This window comes from Scatophagus argus, chromosome 24 (assembly GCF_020382885.2).
Source record: "Scatophagus argus isolate fScaArg1 chromosome 24, fScaArg1.pri, whole genome shotgun sequence".
Lineage (NCBI taxonomy): Eukaryota > Metazoa > Chordata > Actinopteri > Scatophagidae > Scatophagus > Scatophagus argus.
The window spans coordinates 7,285,278-7,302,204 of record NC_058516.1 but is presented as its reverse complement, the minus strand read 5'-3'; the positions used below and the strand labels follow the sequence as shown (position 1 = coordinate 7,302,204).

The window sequence follows — 16,927 nt, the reverse complement described above, 5'->3', positions numbered from 1 at the left end:
ATTCATGTTTAAACCTTTTTTTTTTTAAGGAATCTGCATTAAATAATATGCTTGGATTATAATTTGACATCTTTCCCTTTTTGTTGTCATGTAGTATGAGAAAAGACAATTGCTATTTTTCATTTTAAATACTTGCAACCCTCCCTTAAATGCATTACTTGAGTTCTTGACACACTGAGGTTCATAGTGTTACAGTGTCTGTCCTTGGTTCTTTATAAAAGGCCAATGCTGCTTTCAACAACAAGTCATGACTAAATTATGATTTATATAAGCTACCTACTCTCCTGCGATTTTATCTTCTCATATTTTGTTTTTATCCAGTGTTTTCGCTTCTCAACAACCACAAATCCACGACTTTAGACCTCAAAAATGTACATGTCTTCTGTACGGTATAATGTTAATTATCTTTCATGTACTTCGTCTCAAAGTTGCTATGAGAGTGTAGTCCAAACGGGGGCGCCATCGCGGAGGAGCGCACGTCCGGCGGGCTGCCGTGTGGAGGCTCGCGGGAGGGACGAGCCTCGTCCTGACTGCTGCCATTGGCTCCTGCGACGTTATAAATACAAGCAAATGGCATTTACCGGCTCAGAACAGGCGGAGACGCAGGGGGGGAGGCAGGCAGGCAAGTTGGGAGGCACCGCGACGGCATCTGTCGCTATCCATCTCGACGCTTTACGCACACACAGGGACTGGACTCATTTTTTTATACTTAATCCCGGCTGAAATCAATGAAGGAGAGACGCTCGTGTCAGAAATTATCTCTGAAATCCGGCATGGATCCCAGTCAGAGTGTGAAGTGTAAGATAGTGGTGGTGGGAGACAGCCAGTGCGGGAAGACTGCCCTGCTTCACGTGTTCGCCAAGGACTGTTTCCCTGAGGTGAGACCCTGCACACTGAAGAACATGATGCTAATTAACCTGGTTATAATAACACACAGGGCTGTAATGATCAAACGTCAGATTTTTATGGAGATGGAGGTGCCTGAGGGGTTAATGCTCCACTGATGGTGAAGGACATGCTTTACCTATGTGATGCATGGATATTGGTGTGGGTTGCAGTGCAGGCTGACTCTTGTGGCCAGTTGTTGTAAAGGTTATCGTGACTGCAGGTAGTTGTGGCATCCCTCCTGTTTACAAGCTCGATGTTTTATTTTCATCAAAGTTTAAACACCTAATTTTCTGCCTGACGTGCTTTCAATTTTGTTTTTCCTTGCAGAGCTACGTCCCCACGGTGTTTGAAAACTACACAGCCAGTTTTGAAATCGACACACAGAGGATTGAGCTCAGTTTGTGGGACACGTCAGGTAATTTTGCCCCCCCATCTCCTCTCTTGTATGCTGCATGTTGGTGCGTCACTGCACATCAGGTCCGGTGAAAAGTCCAGGCATGTCCAAACATGCGGGTCTCTTGCTCAAACCTCCTGTGACCCCTGAACTGCTCTTCTTCCAGATTAGATGATCAGATCTAACATTTCCTGTGCCCATATCTTTGTAAATTAACACTGATTCTGAGGTATTTCCCTCAAAATGTCTAAACTGTGGAAATATTAAGAGGCTCAGGCTTGCATTTTTGAATAATCAAATTAATCTGTGACCCATTTTAATCAATAAAGCTGGGCTAATCCTTTCTCATAGTCTGGAGTTGCTGCTCCTACAAGCCAGACGCGTTTTCCCCTCAGACGGTGAAAGCGTTGCGCCTTTTACCTACAGAGAAATGGTTCGTGTCATAGCCAAATGTTAACACAGAAATGCATCAAAGTGCTGCATTTGATGTATGAATTCTTTCCAGCTGAGAAAATCCAAAGCAGAAACAGGAAAGGAAAGATAATGACAGGCTCAGTGGAGCGAATATTCATACATCTGGAGACCACACTTTGAAAATCTCCCTATTGGGGTTTTTGGGAAAGTTTTGTTGTGCAACACGTGTACTCGCTGACTCTGTGGCTTTTATCGCTTGTTGGTTGGACTTTGTGCTCAAGGTCCAAACCAGCTGCTGCATCCCCTCTGTGTGTGTGTGTGTGTGTGTGTGCTTAAATGTGTGCTAAAGTGTGTGTAAACAAACCCACTTTCCCATCCATCAATGCCCAAGCAGTGAATAGCACAGCAGTCAGGCGTGAGTGAGGCGTATGCTGCGTGTGTGCAAGCATGTGGTGTGTGTGCGTGTGTGTGTTTGTGCTTGTGTGTGTGTGAGAGAGAGAGAGCTGGGCGGGGACAAGCCGACAGCCAGCTGTTGCGGGTCTCTGGCCTGGAATTCCTGAGTGATGTTTGAATAACTTTCTCGAATGTGAAGACCAGCGTGAACCAGCTTGCCCTCGTCAAAAGAAACAAATCAACAGAGTCAATTTACAAATTCGGGTTTTAATCAAATTCAGCAACAGCTGGATCTCATTTGAGCGACATAGGCAGCATCTTGAAGTTAGATGTTTGCTGTTTTATACCTCGCTGGAAATAAAATGAAAGCATCAGCAGGTAATCCTCACTTTCGGGGTTAGTAACACTGCAACCAAGCAAAACAAAGAGCTCACATTTCAACTTCTTCCACCCCTCCAGTCTGTGTGTTTTGTAGAAGTGGAAAGGCGAAGAAATGAAAGCTGGCCAGAGTGAGAATTTTGTTTTATTGCGCTGTGTTGGCCGGCTGCCTGGAGCCATTTTTCTTTTGCTCTCTGCTTCATAAAACAGCAAGGGGGGCCGGGGGGGGCTATTAGATCAGTGGGTGTAAGATGGAGCCAGATCCCCCTCCCTCAGTCCTCACCCCCCCACCGAACACACACACACACACACACACACCCCCAAGTGACTGATTGATACAGCTTTCGGCTTGACTGGTCCCTTTGTAGGACGGCCCATCGGCCAATCGATCCCTTATCTCCAGAAGTGTGCTGTGTGTGTGTGTGTGTGTGTGTGTGTGTGAGTGTGAGTGAGTGACAGGGACCTCAGTATGCACTCGGACAAAGACCAGGACGCAGACACGAAGACAAACACCCTCCCCTCACAAATACACACACACACACACGCACACACACGGTGGTGGTCTTTGTTCTGCCGTGACGAGTGGCCTAATGAGCAGCCTGGTGTGTGTTTAAAAGGGAGGATGATGAGAGTAATTCAGGTCATTAAGGTAAATGCCTGCCAGTTGCATTGCCTTCCATTTGTCCCACACCCTGCTTGTCTGTGCTGGCTTTGCTTCCCGGTCTTGGGGTGGGGCCCGCCGTGGCTGAGGCGCAGCCTTTGATGCTTTGCAGTTTCTTTCACCAGCGGAGGAAGCGGTTTATGCTGTCTGCCTCCTCGACTGCATGTCTAAATGAGCTGCAAAGGTGTTTGTTTGAGAGTCAAAGCGGAGGATAGGAAGAGACAGTGGAGGTAAACAGAACGACTCCTGTGGCCCAGCGCCTGTGCCTGAGGCCTCTTTCATTTTCCTGCGTTGAAAGAGCAGTCGCAGATCCTATAAGGAGGTAATTTCAGACAGGGCTGAAACTAAAATAATTTTTATTATTTAAAATATACACCCCCCTTTTTTTGGGTTTTTTTTTTTTACTTGACAATTTAGTTCTTAAAAAGTCAGAAAAACAAAGAAATACCACCACACTTTCCCAGGGCCCATTTTGATGTCCTCTAATTGCTGGCCCAACAGTCCAGAACCCACAGACAATTATTTTTACTGTCATATAGAACAGAGAAAAGCAGAAAATCCTCACATTAGAGGAGCTGGAACCATAGAATGTTTGGAATTTTTACGATTTAGTGCTTATTAAACCTGAATAAAATGATTGATTTGGCTACATGGGAGCAGCACAGTAAGCTGTTAACAGCATAGACTAACACATTCAGCTGATCTGCAGCAACATTAACATGTATTTATGTTCATGTTTCTGGCCACATGATTAATGTATGTCCTGTGTTCCTTTTAGCTCTGGTTTGTTTGTTTGGTTTGAAAGCTTTGTCTTTCAACTGTTTTGTGCTGTTTGCTGAGAGTGAACATGATCAGGGACGTTTGTGCCAGTAAACCAAAGCAGTTGGCTGAAAGATGCTAAAATGATCCATAAAGCTGAGAGGAGTCTGGTTTATAATTCATTACTGTGAGTGACCCCTTTCACATTACATTTAGTCAGCTGGCCTGTTGTTTACAGGAAAACATTCATTAAAGCAGCTTTAAAATGGCTGCTCTCTAACTTTCTAAATTCTAATCCCAGGTTGGTTTTAACAGATTTTGCACCTTTGCACTTTAAATATTCACAATGTACTTGTGAAGTAGACTGCAGAAAACTTTGTATTAGCAGCTTAGTGTTTTTGGGTTTTTTTTGGTTTTTTTTAGAAATCAGTCTGAGATATTTTTTGCAGCTTTACTGAAACAAGTTTCCAAAGCTAGGACAAATAACCGCTTCAGCAACAGGAGAAGAAAAAACACACATCAAGGACTCCCAAAGACACACGCCGTAGACCCCATGGATCTCATTTGATAGTATTTATCCTGGGGATCTGTATGGGAGAGTGCTTCTTTTTTGTTTTTTCTTTGTTAGTGCTGATCTGAACAGCTGCCGAGTCTGCACATGAAAAGATGACCCACTTTGAAAAACAGGAAGAAAGTCACATCGAGAAGTTTTATGGGAAGATACATATTGCCAAAGTTTGGTTTGAGCAGCCCAGATTATAATTTCCCTCTGTAGTTTCCAGAGTGTGTTGCATGTGCCATTTCCCCTGTAATGCGGGACAGCTTAGTTGTGGGACTTTTTTATACACTGAGAAAGCTCCTCTGCTGCTCACACAGACTGTGCCCCCTCCATTCCTCTGTCGGCAGCCATTGTTGCGTTGGATCACATTTCTGGGCTCAGCGAATTGGAGCCACATGTCTGGCATTCCTCAGACTAAAGGTTTCTACTTCCTCCTCCACAAAGACCCCTATTGTACCCAGCAGGCCCAGATCCTTTGGGGGAGTGAAAGAGAAGTGGCGTGGCTCACTAAAGCCCTACCTCCTTTCCAAGGGGAAATTGAATCACGTTGGAATTTGCCGACTGGTGAAAGAGCCTTGAGCCGGCGGTGGTTACACAGTGCATGAAGTGAAGTACAGTGTGAATCCTGGGAGAGATTAATAGACTTCCTGTCTGTGTGGTGTTACACCTGACAGGAAAATCTGTGTGTCTGGTCTTGGCACTGAACACCTTGCATTCTTAGCGCTCCGTGTCCTACTGTTGACCTCCCAGTCCTGGTGCACAAGTTAAACTTCATTTGTGGTTTTGTGTAAGTTCTGATGCTAACTTGCACCTAGTTGTTAATGGCTTCGAGTGACATTGAACTCACCTCCAGAGCTCATTTATGTTCACCTTTGTTGTGTGTTTTAGATGCATTCACAACTGGATGTCAGGATGTGGAGATCTTGTCCTGTTGGATGCTTTTGGCATGCTTTGGCAACAAAGTTATTGTTTGAATAACACAATCCTAGCAAGAACTATTGTATGATAAAGTATTACTGTCACATAATGTTGCTGATAACGTATGATATCGTAGTGTTACTGTGTTATTATAACATAATCTATTGTATTGGTACATTCTGTAACTTTTCGTAAAATATCATGCAGTTACATGTTGTACGGTAACATATCTTAACATGTGTTTTGGTTTTGTGTCTTTGTAACGTCATTGTGTCATACCTCATAGTGTGTTGTCATATATTGTATTCTGTCATATCGGCTTGATGCCTTTTCAAACTTGACATGGCAGCAGTGTTTGCAGCAGCTGATATCTTGGTAACCACAGCAACTACAGCAGATACAGGTTCAGGTTACTTCAGTTTAAATTGCTCTTTGTCTCCTCTGTTGGTGTTGAACGGCTCTGGCTGGTGAGACGTTATGTATTTAAGATGGATGGTGTAGCGTGGCTGGATGTGTCTGTCGGTGTTTGTTGTTTCCACAGGTGTTCCCTGAAGGCTTAATGCCTCTGCACACTCACACATACTCACACTCACACACACACGCTTACCACCCCTCAGCTCGGTTCTGCCCAGCTATGTCAGCTATGCAGTAAATCAGCAGCCCTGCAGACCTGTTGCCATACCTCCAGACTGTGAGACGCAGCTGGTTTACCTCAGGACTGTGTGTGTGTGTGTGTGTGTGTGTGTGTGTGCGCACACGAGGTAATTAAATTTCCTTGTCAATTGTGTGATGCCTTCCTACATCATGGAATATTTTAGAACTGTATTCCTGCTAAGCAACATTGGGAAATTTCAGATTTAGTGGAAGTCGAGGCACATCTGGGAAGTGGAGAAATGAGTCACATTACATGAATAGAGCAATGTGTTATTTTCCAACTCGTTTCACGTGTATTTATTGCATTAAGTGATTAAGCAATGCTTTTCGTCCCAGCTGTTGTGGAAACAAGCCTGGAAAGCGCATTAGGAAACCGGGAAGGAAGGACATTTTTACATATTGGATGAGTTCTGATGTAGCCATGGAAAGTCGTTGGTCGGTTTTTCATCAGGACCACAGTGGATGTTTTTATTGTTCCACAACGTCTTGTGTCCTTTCATGTCATTTATTCTTATGCAGCAGTGTCCTTTGTATCTTGCTGTGAGCAAGACACAATGGATGTTTAAGAGAAGGCGAGGGGGGCTGGAGAGTGTGTGTCACTGTGTGTTTAAAGGACAGAGAGGGTGGATAGGGTGTGTGTCTTCCTTCCAGATTTAGAGATCCTGTGGGAGAACAATGACAGGAGCTAATTAGATGACAGTCACCAGTTCTGTGTGTGTGTGTGTGTGTGTTTTAACTGGGATTTCCTCTTATCTTTCCGGTTGGCAGGAAGACGACCTCAAAGCTAGGTTTCGTCTCAGATGCAGGCCTGATGCAGTTACGACTCTGCCATAAATGGCAGACAAGAGCCACAAGTCTCCTGAAAAGCACTGACAGACCTGTGCACACACACACACACACTTCAACACGCCGTATGCATATTTTGATCCTCTGCGAATGTTAGTGCTCTTCATTTTGACACGGTTTGCCGAGATGCACTTAGAGGATTTGCAGCTATAAATACTTTAATCTCCAGGTGAATGCACAGGAATATGTGCAGACACTCGGAGACACTGTGAAACCAAGACCTCACACGCTGCACCCAGCAGCCCCGATATGTGTGTTTCATCTCATTGGGTTGGTGAAAACAAATCAATTCATTGTAAAATGTCAACCGACTACAGCTTGCCCTTTCAGTGGCAGGGTCTTATTTTTCCAGAGATTGGTTCCAGGCAGCGAGTGCTGAAAAATAAAAGAGGCAAAACCTTGAAACAAAGCTGTGTGGTCAGCGTGATTGATTGTGAGACATCCATGAAAAATGTGAGATAAATTCTTGGAGGGGGAGTGTGTCCCACATTCCTCCTCGCCTTGTACTTCCTGTCTTGTGTCCATGGTAGCTGCTCTCTTTTTTCTATAGGTGGTGTCAGATATGGTATGGCTTTCCAAAGATTCTCAGAGAGTGAGTGGAAAAGCAGAAAGTTGTTGGGAAATAGCAAGCCTGTTCCCATATGAAACACATTATGTTTAGATCAAGACACCAAAAATAATTTATTCCGTGTAGTTCTTGGCATCCATACTGCACTGACTGTCGTCTTTTGTTGTAGTCCAATGTCATTAAGACACAAATTAGCTACATCCTGGATGGCCTTTTTAAGTTATTTGAGGGCAAAATATAGTTTAAAGTAGTTGCACAACTACGGTCAAAAGAAGGGGTGATTTCTCATTTAATTCTTGAATTACTTTCTTGCAGTCTGTGGGTGTACAGCTTCCACAGTAATGTTTCTGTCCGTGTTGGATGGAGCAGTGAACACCAGATAAGTTTTAATCAGCCCATTTGACCTCGTCCCAGACTGTCCTGGCTCATGCAGTGCATGATTATGGACATAGATACAGTTCAGATTTTAAGATGCAACGGGTAGATTTATTATTGTGCATCAGCTAGTGTCACGCTTTGTGCGAAGGCCCGGGCCTGGAAGGAAGCATGGATTGTTTAAACAGTGTCTTCTCCTATCCACTGTTTAGCTTAGGATCACTAGTGTGTGTGTGTGTGTGTGAGTGTGTGAGTGTGTGAGACAGTGCATTCCTGACTTTTCTCCACAGCAGTGTTTGGAAATGACCTCCCTGGGGAACATTCAATTACCAAAAACAAAATTCTCCAGATTTTTTGGCAGCCGTTTGTGTGTGGTCAGCTCTTTCATGTCATGTGATCTTGACTCACCTTGACCCCTCCCCCAGCCCCTCCGCCCACCCTTTCTCTCTGGAGATGTTTCAGTCTGGCTGAGAGAGGGCGTCTCCCTCACACATGGTTTCAATTTTGAGGAGGGAGTCATTTCCCTGCTCTGAAGTTCTGCTTCTCAAGAAAGGATTTCGTCAACAATTGATATTGTCGTAGTCAGCACATTTTTTCAACTGATGTTGCATTATTTGTTTTTCTCGCCTGGTTGCCATGGGTTATGGCTGACCTGCAGTTATATCAAATGAAAATAACTGTCAGAAATGCTTTTGGGTTTCATGTTCATGTTTGAGGTTTTCTGTGGTTTTGGCGGCTGCCCCTCACTTCAGTGTAGGTATTTCCTTTTCACCGAAGCTACAATGCAGAATGTCTCTCAGTAGAAAAAAATGAATCGGAAAACTTGTGTTAATCCAGCCTTGTGACACAAGTTGTCCAGTTTTCTGCCTGTGAAGCACTGATGGCCAGGTTTTTCCTCTTGCCCTTACACCAAAATAATTTTCAACAGCAAACTGAATGGTGTTTTGTGCAGGCCTGTTTTGCTGTGTAAACCTGGACATGCGTACATCTGTGTGTGTGTGTGTCTGTTGCCTGACAGCTTCAGACACCAGCCAAACTGAAACGCATTCAAACAACATTCGGGTTCAATTTGTTTTTTTCCGTTTGTTTCAGGATCTCCATACTACGACAACGTAAGGCCCCTGTCCTACCCAGACTCTGATGCCGTCCTCATCTGTTTCGACATCAGCCGCCCTGAAACACTCGACAGCGTGCTGAAAAAGGTTTGTTGTTCTTTACTCATTCATTTATTCAAGAGGCATCATCAAGCCTTTGATGAGCTCAGCTGAAGTCCTTAGCCTTTAAACTCTAAGCGTTCCTCCACTTTGATTTAGTTTGACCCACTAACAAAAAACATTTTACATTCAACTGGATCACAAGTCTTGCGTCTGCAGTCAAGAGTTTCTGTTTTTTTGTCTGTGGCCTCGGTCTTGTGATGTGAAGTTGTGAAGCTGTAGAGTGACGAGAAGGTCGTCGGGTCGATTTCCCGGAGCGGCTGGAAGAGGGAAGTAATACTCTTTCACTGAGAGGTGGCTGCCAGTTACTCACATGGAGCAGCTGGTTGTTAACATCTGGTGACTGCGGTCGCACTGGTTGTGTCCCACATGTCAGACGGTGTGCTGAACACAGATCAGGACACGCAGCATCAGTCATCTGACTGGTGGAAGGCCGTGATGCTACCAGATATGCTAAAAATGGAAAATGATTGTTCTAAACACACCTGGCTTATTCTGTTCTTTTGTCTTCTCTTCCTGTCTTCCTTGTGTTTATGTTAGTAGTCAATAAAAGTTACAATCTCACGGAGTTTCCCGAATTAGAGGTTTTCAGAGGTTTGCATTTTGGACCCCATCCAAAACAAGATACGGAAAACCTAATGAATCTGACATCTATAAACTGACTGAGTCTGAAAGGAGCATAAGAACATGTAGTCATTTCAGTACACATATCCAACTGTGTTATTTTTTAATCTTGTTGGCGTTAGATGGCTAACCATTAGCTATCCTTGATTTTCTGTTTTCCACCATGTAATCCATGACCTGTCTGGTGGTCAGACTGTGTGTTATGTTAGTCAAAGGTCATGTTTCAGACAGTGAGCAGTGAGACTCCACCTTGGTTGAGGCTTTTAGTCAAGTGGTGTTTGTGCAGGCAGAAGGTGATAGACACACTGTACAAAACAACTTCCTCTTTGGATGTCGATGAACTTGATCCCCTGACCAGCCTCCCAGCCCTGAGGCACATTAGCCTCAGATTAAAGCCCCTGGAGAAAGGCCATTGATCACAGAGCATTTATTGTTGTCAGGGAGGAAACAGGGGGATTATTTGTAGTTCCTTTAAGGGTTAAAAGTGTGTGGGTTCCAGGAAATGGCAGCTGTAACCTTTGCGCTTAAAGGGTGGGTGACGGGGGGATGAAACCCGTGGGATGGTGTGAAGTCATTCTGCCCCGCATGCATATTTTAACAAATATTTGAACCCTTTGTTGGGTTAAAATCTTCATGTTTAAACATGAGGCATTGCTTGATTTATGTTGAAGTGATATTTGTGGAAAATAGAGCTGAATACTGATCTGCTTTTTGTCTTTGCCTACAGTGGAAAGGGGAGATCCAGGAGTTTTGTCCCAACACTAAGATGCTGTTGGTTGGGTGTAAGTCAGACCTGCGCACCGACCTGAGTACACTGGTGGAGCTTTCCAACCATAGACAGACACCAGTCTCTTATGACCAGGTATGCAATTAGGTGTTGTAACTTCCAAATTTTGAACACCAGAAATCTCAATGAAACATCAGAAAATCAGTTTTGTGACTGAAATCATTCATGAATAATCGCTCTATAATCGCTGACTAATTGTACTGTGCTTCAAGCCAGGTTTAACTAATCTCCAAGACCGAAAATCCTCTTGTCATTGTTGACACAAGTAGGGAAAAATGCATTAACCTCTTGCAAACCTGAGCCTTTTCTTCCGGCGGTGACCATTTTTGACCTCTTCTTCCTCAGGGTTCCAGCATGGCAAAGCAGATCTCGGCGCCCTACATCGAGTGCTCAGCTCAGCAGTCGGAGAACAGCGTCAGAGACATTTTCCACGTGGCCACGCTGGCTTGCATCAACAAAAACAACAAAAACGTCAAGCGCAGTAAGGCTGCCCGCGGCAACAAGAGGATTTCACACATGCCCGGTAGGCCCGACCTGGCGGCTGTGGCCTCGGACCTCCGGAAGGATAAAGCCAAAAGTTGCTCGGTCATGTGACTGATCAGACTGAGGAGGATAAGACTGAGAATGAGGACAGAGCACAGCACAAGCAGGAAGCTATGGGGCATTGCTCAATCCTGCATGCTAAAGACCCCTTATTTGTCTGGAGAGGGGTTTTATAAGCTTCAATTGATGTACATGTTACTGGAATACACCAACGAAAACTCAGTGCGTAGCGGCGTCCCAATCATTGTGGCCCCCCCCACCCCACCAGACGAGGAAGCTATCTGTCAGCGAGCTACCTGCTCGGGGAAGTGACCTGCTTCCTCTGGGAGGACAAAGCGGATGCGGTCGAGGCTTTCCACACCAACAGGAAATGAGCAGGAGGGGTGATGTCATTAGGAGATGCTCATTTGTAAAGGAAGGGTTTAAGAACATGTGATATTTTGAACGAGAGCCAATGGCAGCGATGGGGGTTTGCTTGCTGCCTGGGAAAAAAAAAGAGGAGCTGCTGTTGTTTGTGCTGGATCAAAGACTTTTTGCTCGGAGGGCTTATACAAAAACTCGTCACTGTAGTTTGTAAGTGATTCACTCTCACCCCTGCTCCTGTAACTGTTCGCCTGTGTGCACAGGAGGTTAGAAGAGGAATTTCTTTGTCCCACACAAAGGAAACCTGGCACTGTTCGTCCCCTGTCTCTGAGATGTTGTCGGTATAATGTGAAGTCATTGGTGTGTAACTTCATTGCTGTGTTATTTTAGCTTCACCCTGTTGAGTTTCAACCATGATCCTAGGAGCTGAATGATGAACTCTGATCAGGCCTGAGCTGTTTTAGTTCATAACTGCACAATTGTGTGAGTGAGACAGCCGTTCTGCGCCCGTTTATTTCACCTCAACAGCCATAGATGGATAATGACTCTCTGAAGACAGATCATCCTAACTGTTCTCCATGCCAGCAGGTTTATGCAGCCCTCTACATCATGCTGGAGAGCCAAAGAAGAAATGTCTCAAAGCTGTTTTCAACCTCTAGGATTTGGCCAACAGTTTCATTAGGTCCATGTGACAAATAATATGTGTAATTTGGCTGTTAAGTTTCACCAGTTTGTTACATTGTGTTAGAACAAGTTAGATTAGAAAAGAAAATCAGCTTACATAACATGTTTTAAACCCTTAATGGGCCCAAAGGCAAATTTGACTAAATGTGTAAAATGAGTCTGTCCTAACAGGCCAACAGTGAGTTTGAGCAATGAAGCAATTTTCCACTGCACTTTAGGGAGGAACATGAAAGCAACAATTAAAGCCAGCTTCTTAGGCTCTGAAAACATCAGAATTGTCTGCTGTGCATTACCCTGAAGTGCTCAGACTGTTGATGTTGGGTAAAATCCTCACGAAGGCCAAGTCACCACCAGATTTGTGTGTCATGACCCTTCAGCCCATCAGGCTCCTTTGAAATATGTCATAATGTAAAATAGGTGTCAATTTGAAAATTAGGCAAAGTTGTGGTTTTCTCTCTCACAGCAGTGCAGTTAAAAAGCTGTTAAATATCAAAGGCATTGATGCACTTTTAATGTAACTTTCAGACTTCCCAGTTAGCTTGTTCAAATGTCAGCGCTGTCACATTTGGCGGCTCAGTGGCCCAACTCTTATCTTCATTTTTGAATTTCTTGTCTTCTTCCCCATGTGCATTTTCATGTTTTCTTGAATGTTGATGTCACCTTCTGATGTCTTTGCCAATGTTGTTGCCGCAATATTTATTGAAATATATTTTCCCTTTAGAATAAATGCAAATGGAATTAAATAGAAGTGTCTCTTCTGTTCATTGAGAGAGAACATGAGGTGATATGTTATCACTTTAGCAGAACCCACATTTCACTCAAAAGGAGCATGCTTGAATAAAACACATTGAATTGGGTATTTTCTGATCATACTTGTAAACAGCATGACAGAGTAACCTGATCTCTGGCACAGATCGTGTTTCTCTGACCACTGTTTCACACTTTCCTCCGAGCTGAGGTAACTGCAATCATTTCTGCACAAGTTCAGGCTGCCATCAAGGATGTTCTCAGTCCTTTTCATCTTAAAGTTGAGTTCTTTTGGAAAGAAATAAGCTGAAATAATATTATGTGGTCAAAAAGTGTTCTGCTGCACAGCTGTCTGACATGAGTCAAAGCAGGTGCTCAAAAACAAAAATTAAATGTGGACTTCAGCACCTGTGTGACACATGTGCCTGGAATAAAGTCATTTGGACACACAGGTGCTGAAGTCCAGGCACATGTGCTTTGCAATCACAGCGATGTTACACAGCTGTCTGCTCATTCACAGTAGAATTTGGACACAAAATACCTTATAAATGAAGGCAAAATGTTTCTATGAAGCCAAAATTGATGTGTTGTCGAAAATGTATTTAAAACTTCTATGCAGCAGCTTAAGAAACTGAAAACAAGCAGGATTAATAAATTAAGTTTATTTAAAACAGGAAATGAAAACTAATAGTGAATTTGAGATACCTGAAGGTGATATGTGTTCCACCTTAGAGAAGGTGTATATTGGCAGACCTTTGGATGAGTCATATTTTTTTTCTTCATCCTTCAGCGTCTCTAATTTGGACAAAGGGCACACCTGCGATTTGTTGTCATGATTGCACAGGTGTGGCCCGTATAGTGGCCAATTAGCTTCCTGCCCTGTAACACTCAGACAAAGCCATGTAGCTGAAATGTGATGGGAGCCTTTGTTTGCGCTCTCTGTGCAGCGGCCAGACATGCCTGGAGTCAAATGACTTAGAAACCATTATTTTGCAGTGGGTTTATGTGTGCTTTTGGGGGATTATACAATGTTTACATTTGCCAGATGAGAGTTTGTAACAGGAAGGTTTATTGATTCCCAGAGAAAGGAGCAAAATGTTGGAGATAAAATGTTAGCGTGGAATAAATGCAAGTCATGTCAGCCGTAAATTCCCTGCTGGGCCCTGTTCTCTGTACACAGATAACTGAATTAACCAGAAGTGATTGTTCACAATTTGACTCAAACCTGTATTTTTTCAGCCCTTCAAGGCTGTCTTAATATTTTTATGGAGCGATACATTTGTAAGTGTATGCACAATTAGCTGGACCAAGACTTTTCACAACAAAGTTACATGTACAGAGGCATACAAAAGAAAAATCAATACTGTGCTGCTTCAGTACACAGTACATACTGAAACAACAAACTTTAATTGCTGCAGATGCCAAACGGGTTGAAAGAGTTTACACAACAATGTTAACATTCATCTCTTCGGCTCTTCAGTATGACAAGAGTGTTTCCTTTCAGCAAAACCAATTGGACTTGAGGCCTTGACTGCCTTGACATCTCGGTGAAAAGCAGCTGAATGGAACAAAAAGCTCTCTATGAGTCACACTACATCGTCTGGTCTGCTTGAAAAGCTACAGTATCACTGCAAGCAGACAATGTTGAACGAGCTGTGGTAAATTCTCCAGGGCCACCGTGCATGCAAACTGCTTTTCCTCACACAGCAAGCCTATATATCATGTAATGACTTCATCACATGTAGACAGCCTGAGATGTATTAGGTTGTCAGAGGCAGGAAAACAGGGCTGTCAGGTGAAAAATAAATGTCAGAGATGAAAGATGCTCCAACTGTGCTGCCTGTGGCTGCATTTTCTCTTTTTCATTACCATGCATTAATATTCAATTTAAGTCCCATTTGTAAAGTCTTCAAATTCATGTCCCTTTTTTTCTAAGTGAACTGACATTTTGCAGCTAAAATACACAGATTTTAACTTCCCCCTGGTCCCAGTCTTTGTGCTAAGCTAACCAACTAGCCGTAACTTTATAACAGTCTACAAACATGACAATGATGGTTTTCTACTCTCACTCTGAAGAGAAAATGAAAGACATTTTCAAAAATACTGAGCCAAAGTTTTCCTTTCAACTTAAATACTAACTGGCTTTCCTCTTTCACCGTTAATCTCAAGCCAGCACTGCAACAGATAAAGGCGCTAATGTGTTATGGTTGCATTTTAATGCAAGCTAACCGCAGACTCTGTGCGCGCGCAGGTTTTTAGATCATTCTGATTGGTCCGCTTATTTCGCGCGTCAAACACGCACAAGGTTGTTCCACCAATTAAACCACTCGTGTTCGTGTTAGCGAAGTCAGGTGAGTTGAACCTGCAGCTTTTGTTGGCTGAAATGGAGGAGAAGTATAACGGTCCGTGAAAGGAGAGTGTAAGGAAGAAGCTCGTAACTTGGGGAATTTATTCTGCTCAAAAACTTCTGGCTCAAAGGACTCAACCCTGGCAAGTGTCCCGCTGTTAGCCAAACACGCAGCTAGCTCCGGGCTAGCAGCTGTGCCCAGTGAGAAAGAATGGCGACAAACGTTTTCAGACTCGTTGAAGCTATTGGACATTTTGACTGTGGACATTTCATGTAGGCTGCAATGGATTTAATGTCATTTTTGCTGGACTGGACTCAGACTGACGGCTCCACGTTGTAAACATCACTGGTGAGTTCTCTCATGTTCATTATTTGCGATGACATTGGCTCTTCATGGATGCTTGCTAGCTCGTCTTTTCAAAAATTGCGTGTTTGTTGCTGCTTGTGTTGCAGACCGCCGTGTCTGCTTGGTTATTGCAGTCATGTTAATTGTTTGTATGCTTGTAGTTTGTTGTTGTTGTGGGTTAATTATTGTGTGTTAGCATGCGGCTGTGCGGTTGCTCGGGCGTTCAACATCACTGAATGTCAAGCTGTGTTCATTTGTCTTCTGTCTTTGCTTATTAAGTCCACTTATTTTTTTGTCCTCTAGCTGACTGGGTTTTGGTTAATTGGTAAATCCATGGTGCTGACCATGGTTCTGAAACAGCCTATCAGCAGTTGTGCTGCTTAAGTGTCAGCAGGGGGCAGCAGCAGCAGCAATCACTCATGATCGTGCCATTATTACGCATAAAGTTGTCAGTTTGCGGGTTTAGGTGCTTGAGTAAAACATATTTTGCATATTGCGATTTGGCTGTCATTAAGCGTCAGATGAGTGCGGGTAAAAAATTTTGACCTCCACATCACTACACACTTGAACCTGCGTTCCCATTATCGGATCGATGTCTGATATTAAGAAACTGTGAGTATTTCCTTGGGTGTAAGTCCTCGTGTAGTAAAGTCTATATCCTTAAATCTTGAATCCTGCTTGCCTATATATGTCAGGTATGTATTTTTTTACTAATGCTGAATTTAGTCCAAATATGTGTAGGTGATTAGGTGCGCATTCATAAAGTAGGGCTATGGCATCAAAATCTCACTCTAGCCAAGTACCCAAAGTTGGCAGTCCTGATATTGTCACAGTAACATTTTTCACCAAAATACCAGTAATTGGGTTTTGTTGTCAGTTCTTAGGCAGGGACTTCTTTCTAGAGTTGGTTTTGCTTCTATATTCACCAGGCATACAAGGGAGTGGTCTGTTTTCCAAGATGTAGATCATGTAACACTGTCCCCACCCAGAGTACAGCCTCATAAACCAGAATGTAGTGAAGGACACAATTTTGAGCTTTTCTCAACTGGAAAACCCTGCTCTCTTCTTGTCACTGTTATTTTTCATACATGTACACATATTTGACTTGTGATGTCTGTGCAAGTTCTGTGAGGCTTGTTGAAATACATTTTGGGAAATGCATCGCAAGCAACTGAACATCAGAAAAGTTTTCCATGTTAAAATATATGTAGGCGTGATTTCCTGCCAATCCACAGTAACATCAGCCAGAGGCAGAGCAGTCCACATGCTAACACATTAAGCGTGCGGCTGTTCTTTCATATATGTTTTCATCTTGAAACGTTTCGCTTCTGATTCACTGTGACAGACCGATGCTGACCCTTACAAAGAGCACAACATCTCTGAGGTCATTTAACCTTAATTGTACAGCTCCGTCCAGACTGTAATGGTATTTAGCCTGACCCAGATATTGTAATAAGTCAGGAAT

At 43.4% G+C, this 16,927-nt stretch overlaps 1 protein-coding gene across 1 annotated transcript; it reads left to right on the top strand.

Moving 5' to 3' along the window:
* Positions 1-492: 492 nt before the first annotated feature.
* Positions 493-15,840, top strand: rnd3a (Rho family GTPase 3a). Its single transcript, XM_046381966.1, has 5 exons — positions 493-878; positions 1,216-1,303; positions 8,900-9,009; positions 10,373-10,507; positions 10,778-15,840. Exons 1-5 carry the CDS (start codon positions 729-731, stop codon positions 11,024-11,026), a joined length of 732 nt encoding a protein of 243 aa, XP_046237922.1. The 5' UTR covers positions 493-728; the 3' UTR covers positions 11,027-15,840.
* Positions 15,841-16,927: the final 1,087 nt, after the last annotated feature.

Bases quoted from the DNA above. Each gene is read 5' to 3' on its own strand.
- rnd3a (XM_046381966.1), top strand. From the start codon at position 729: ATGAAGGAGAGACGCTCGTGTCAGAAATTATCTCTGAAATCCGGCATG. The intron at 1,304-8,899 runs GTAATTTTGCCC...CGTTTGTTTCAG, and splicing joins CAGTTTGTGGGACACGTCAG to GATCTCCATACTACGACAAC. The intron at 9,010-10,372 runs GTTTGTTGTTCT...CTTTGCCTACAG, and splicing joins TCGACAGCGTGCTGAAAAAG to TGGAAAGGGGAGATCCAGGA.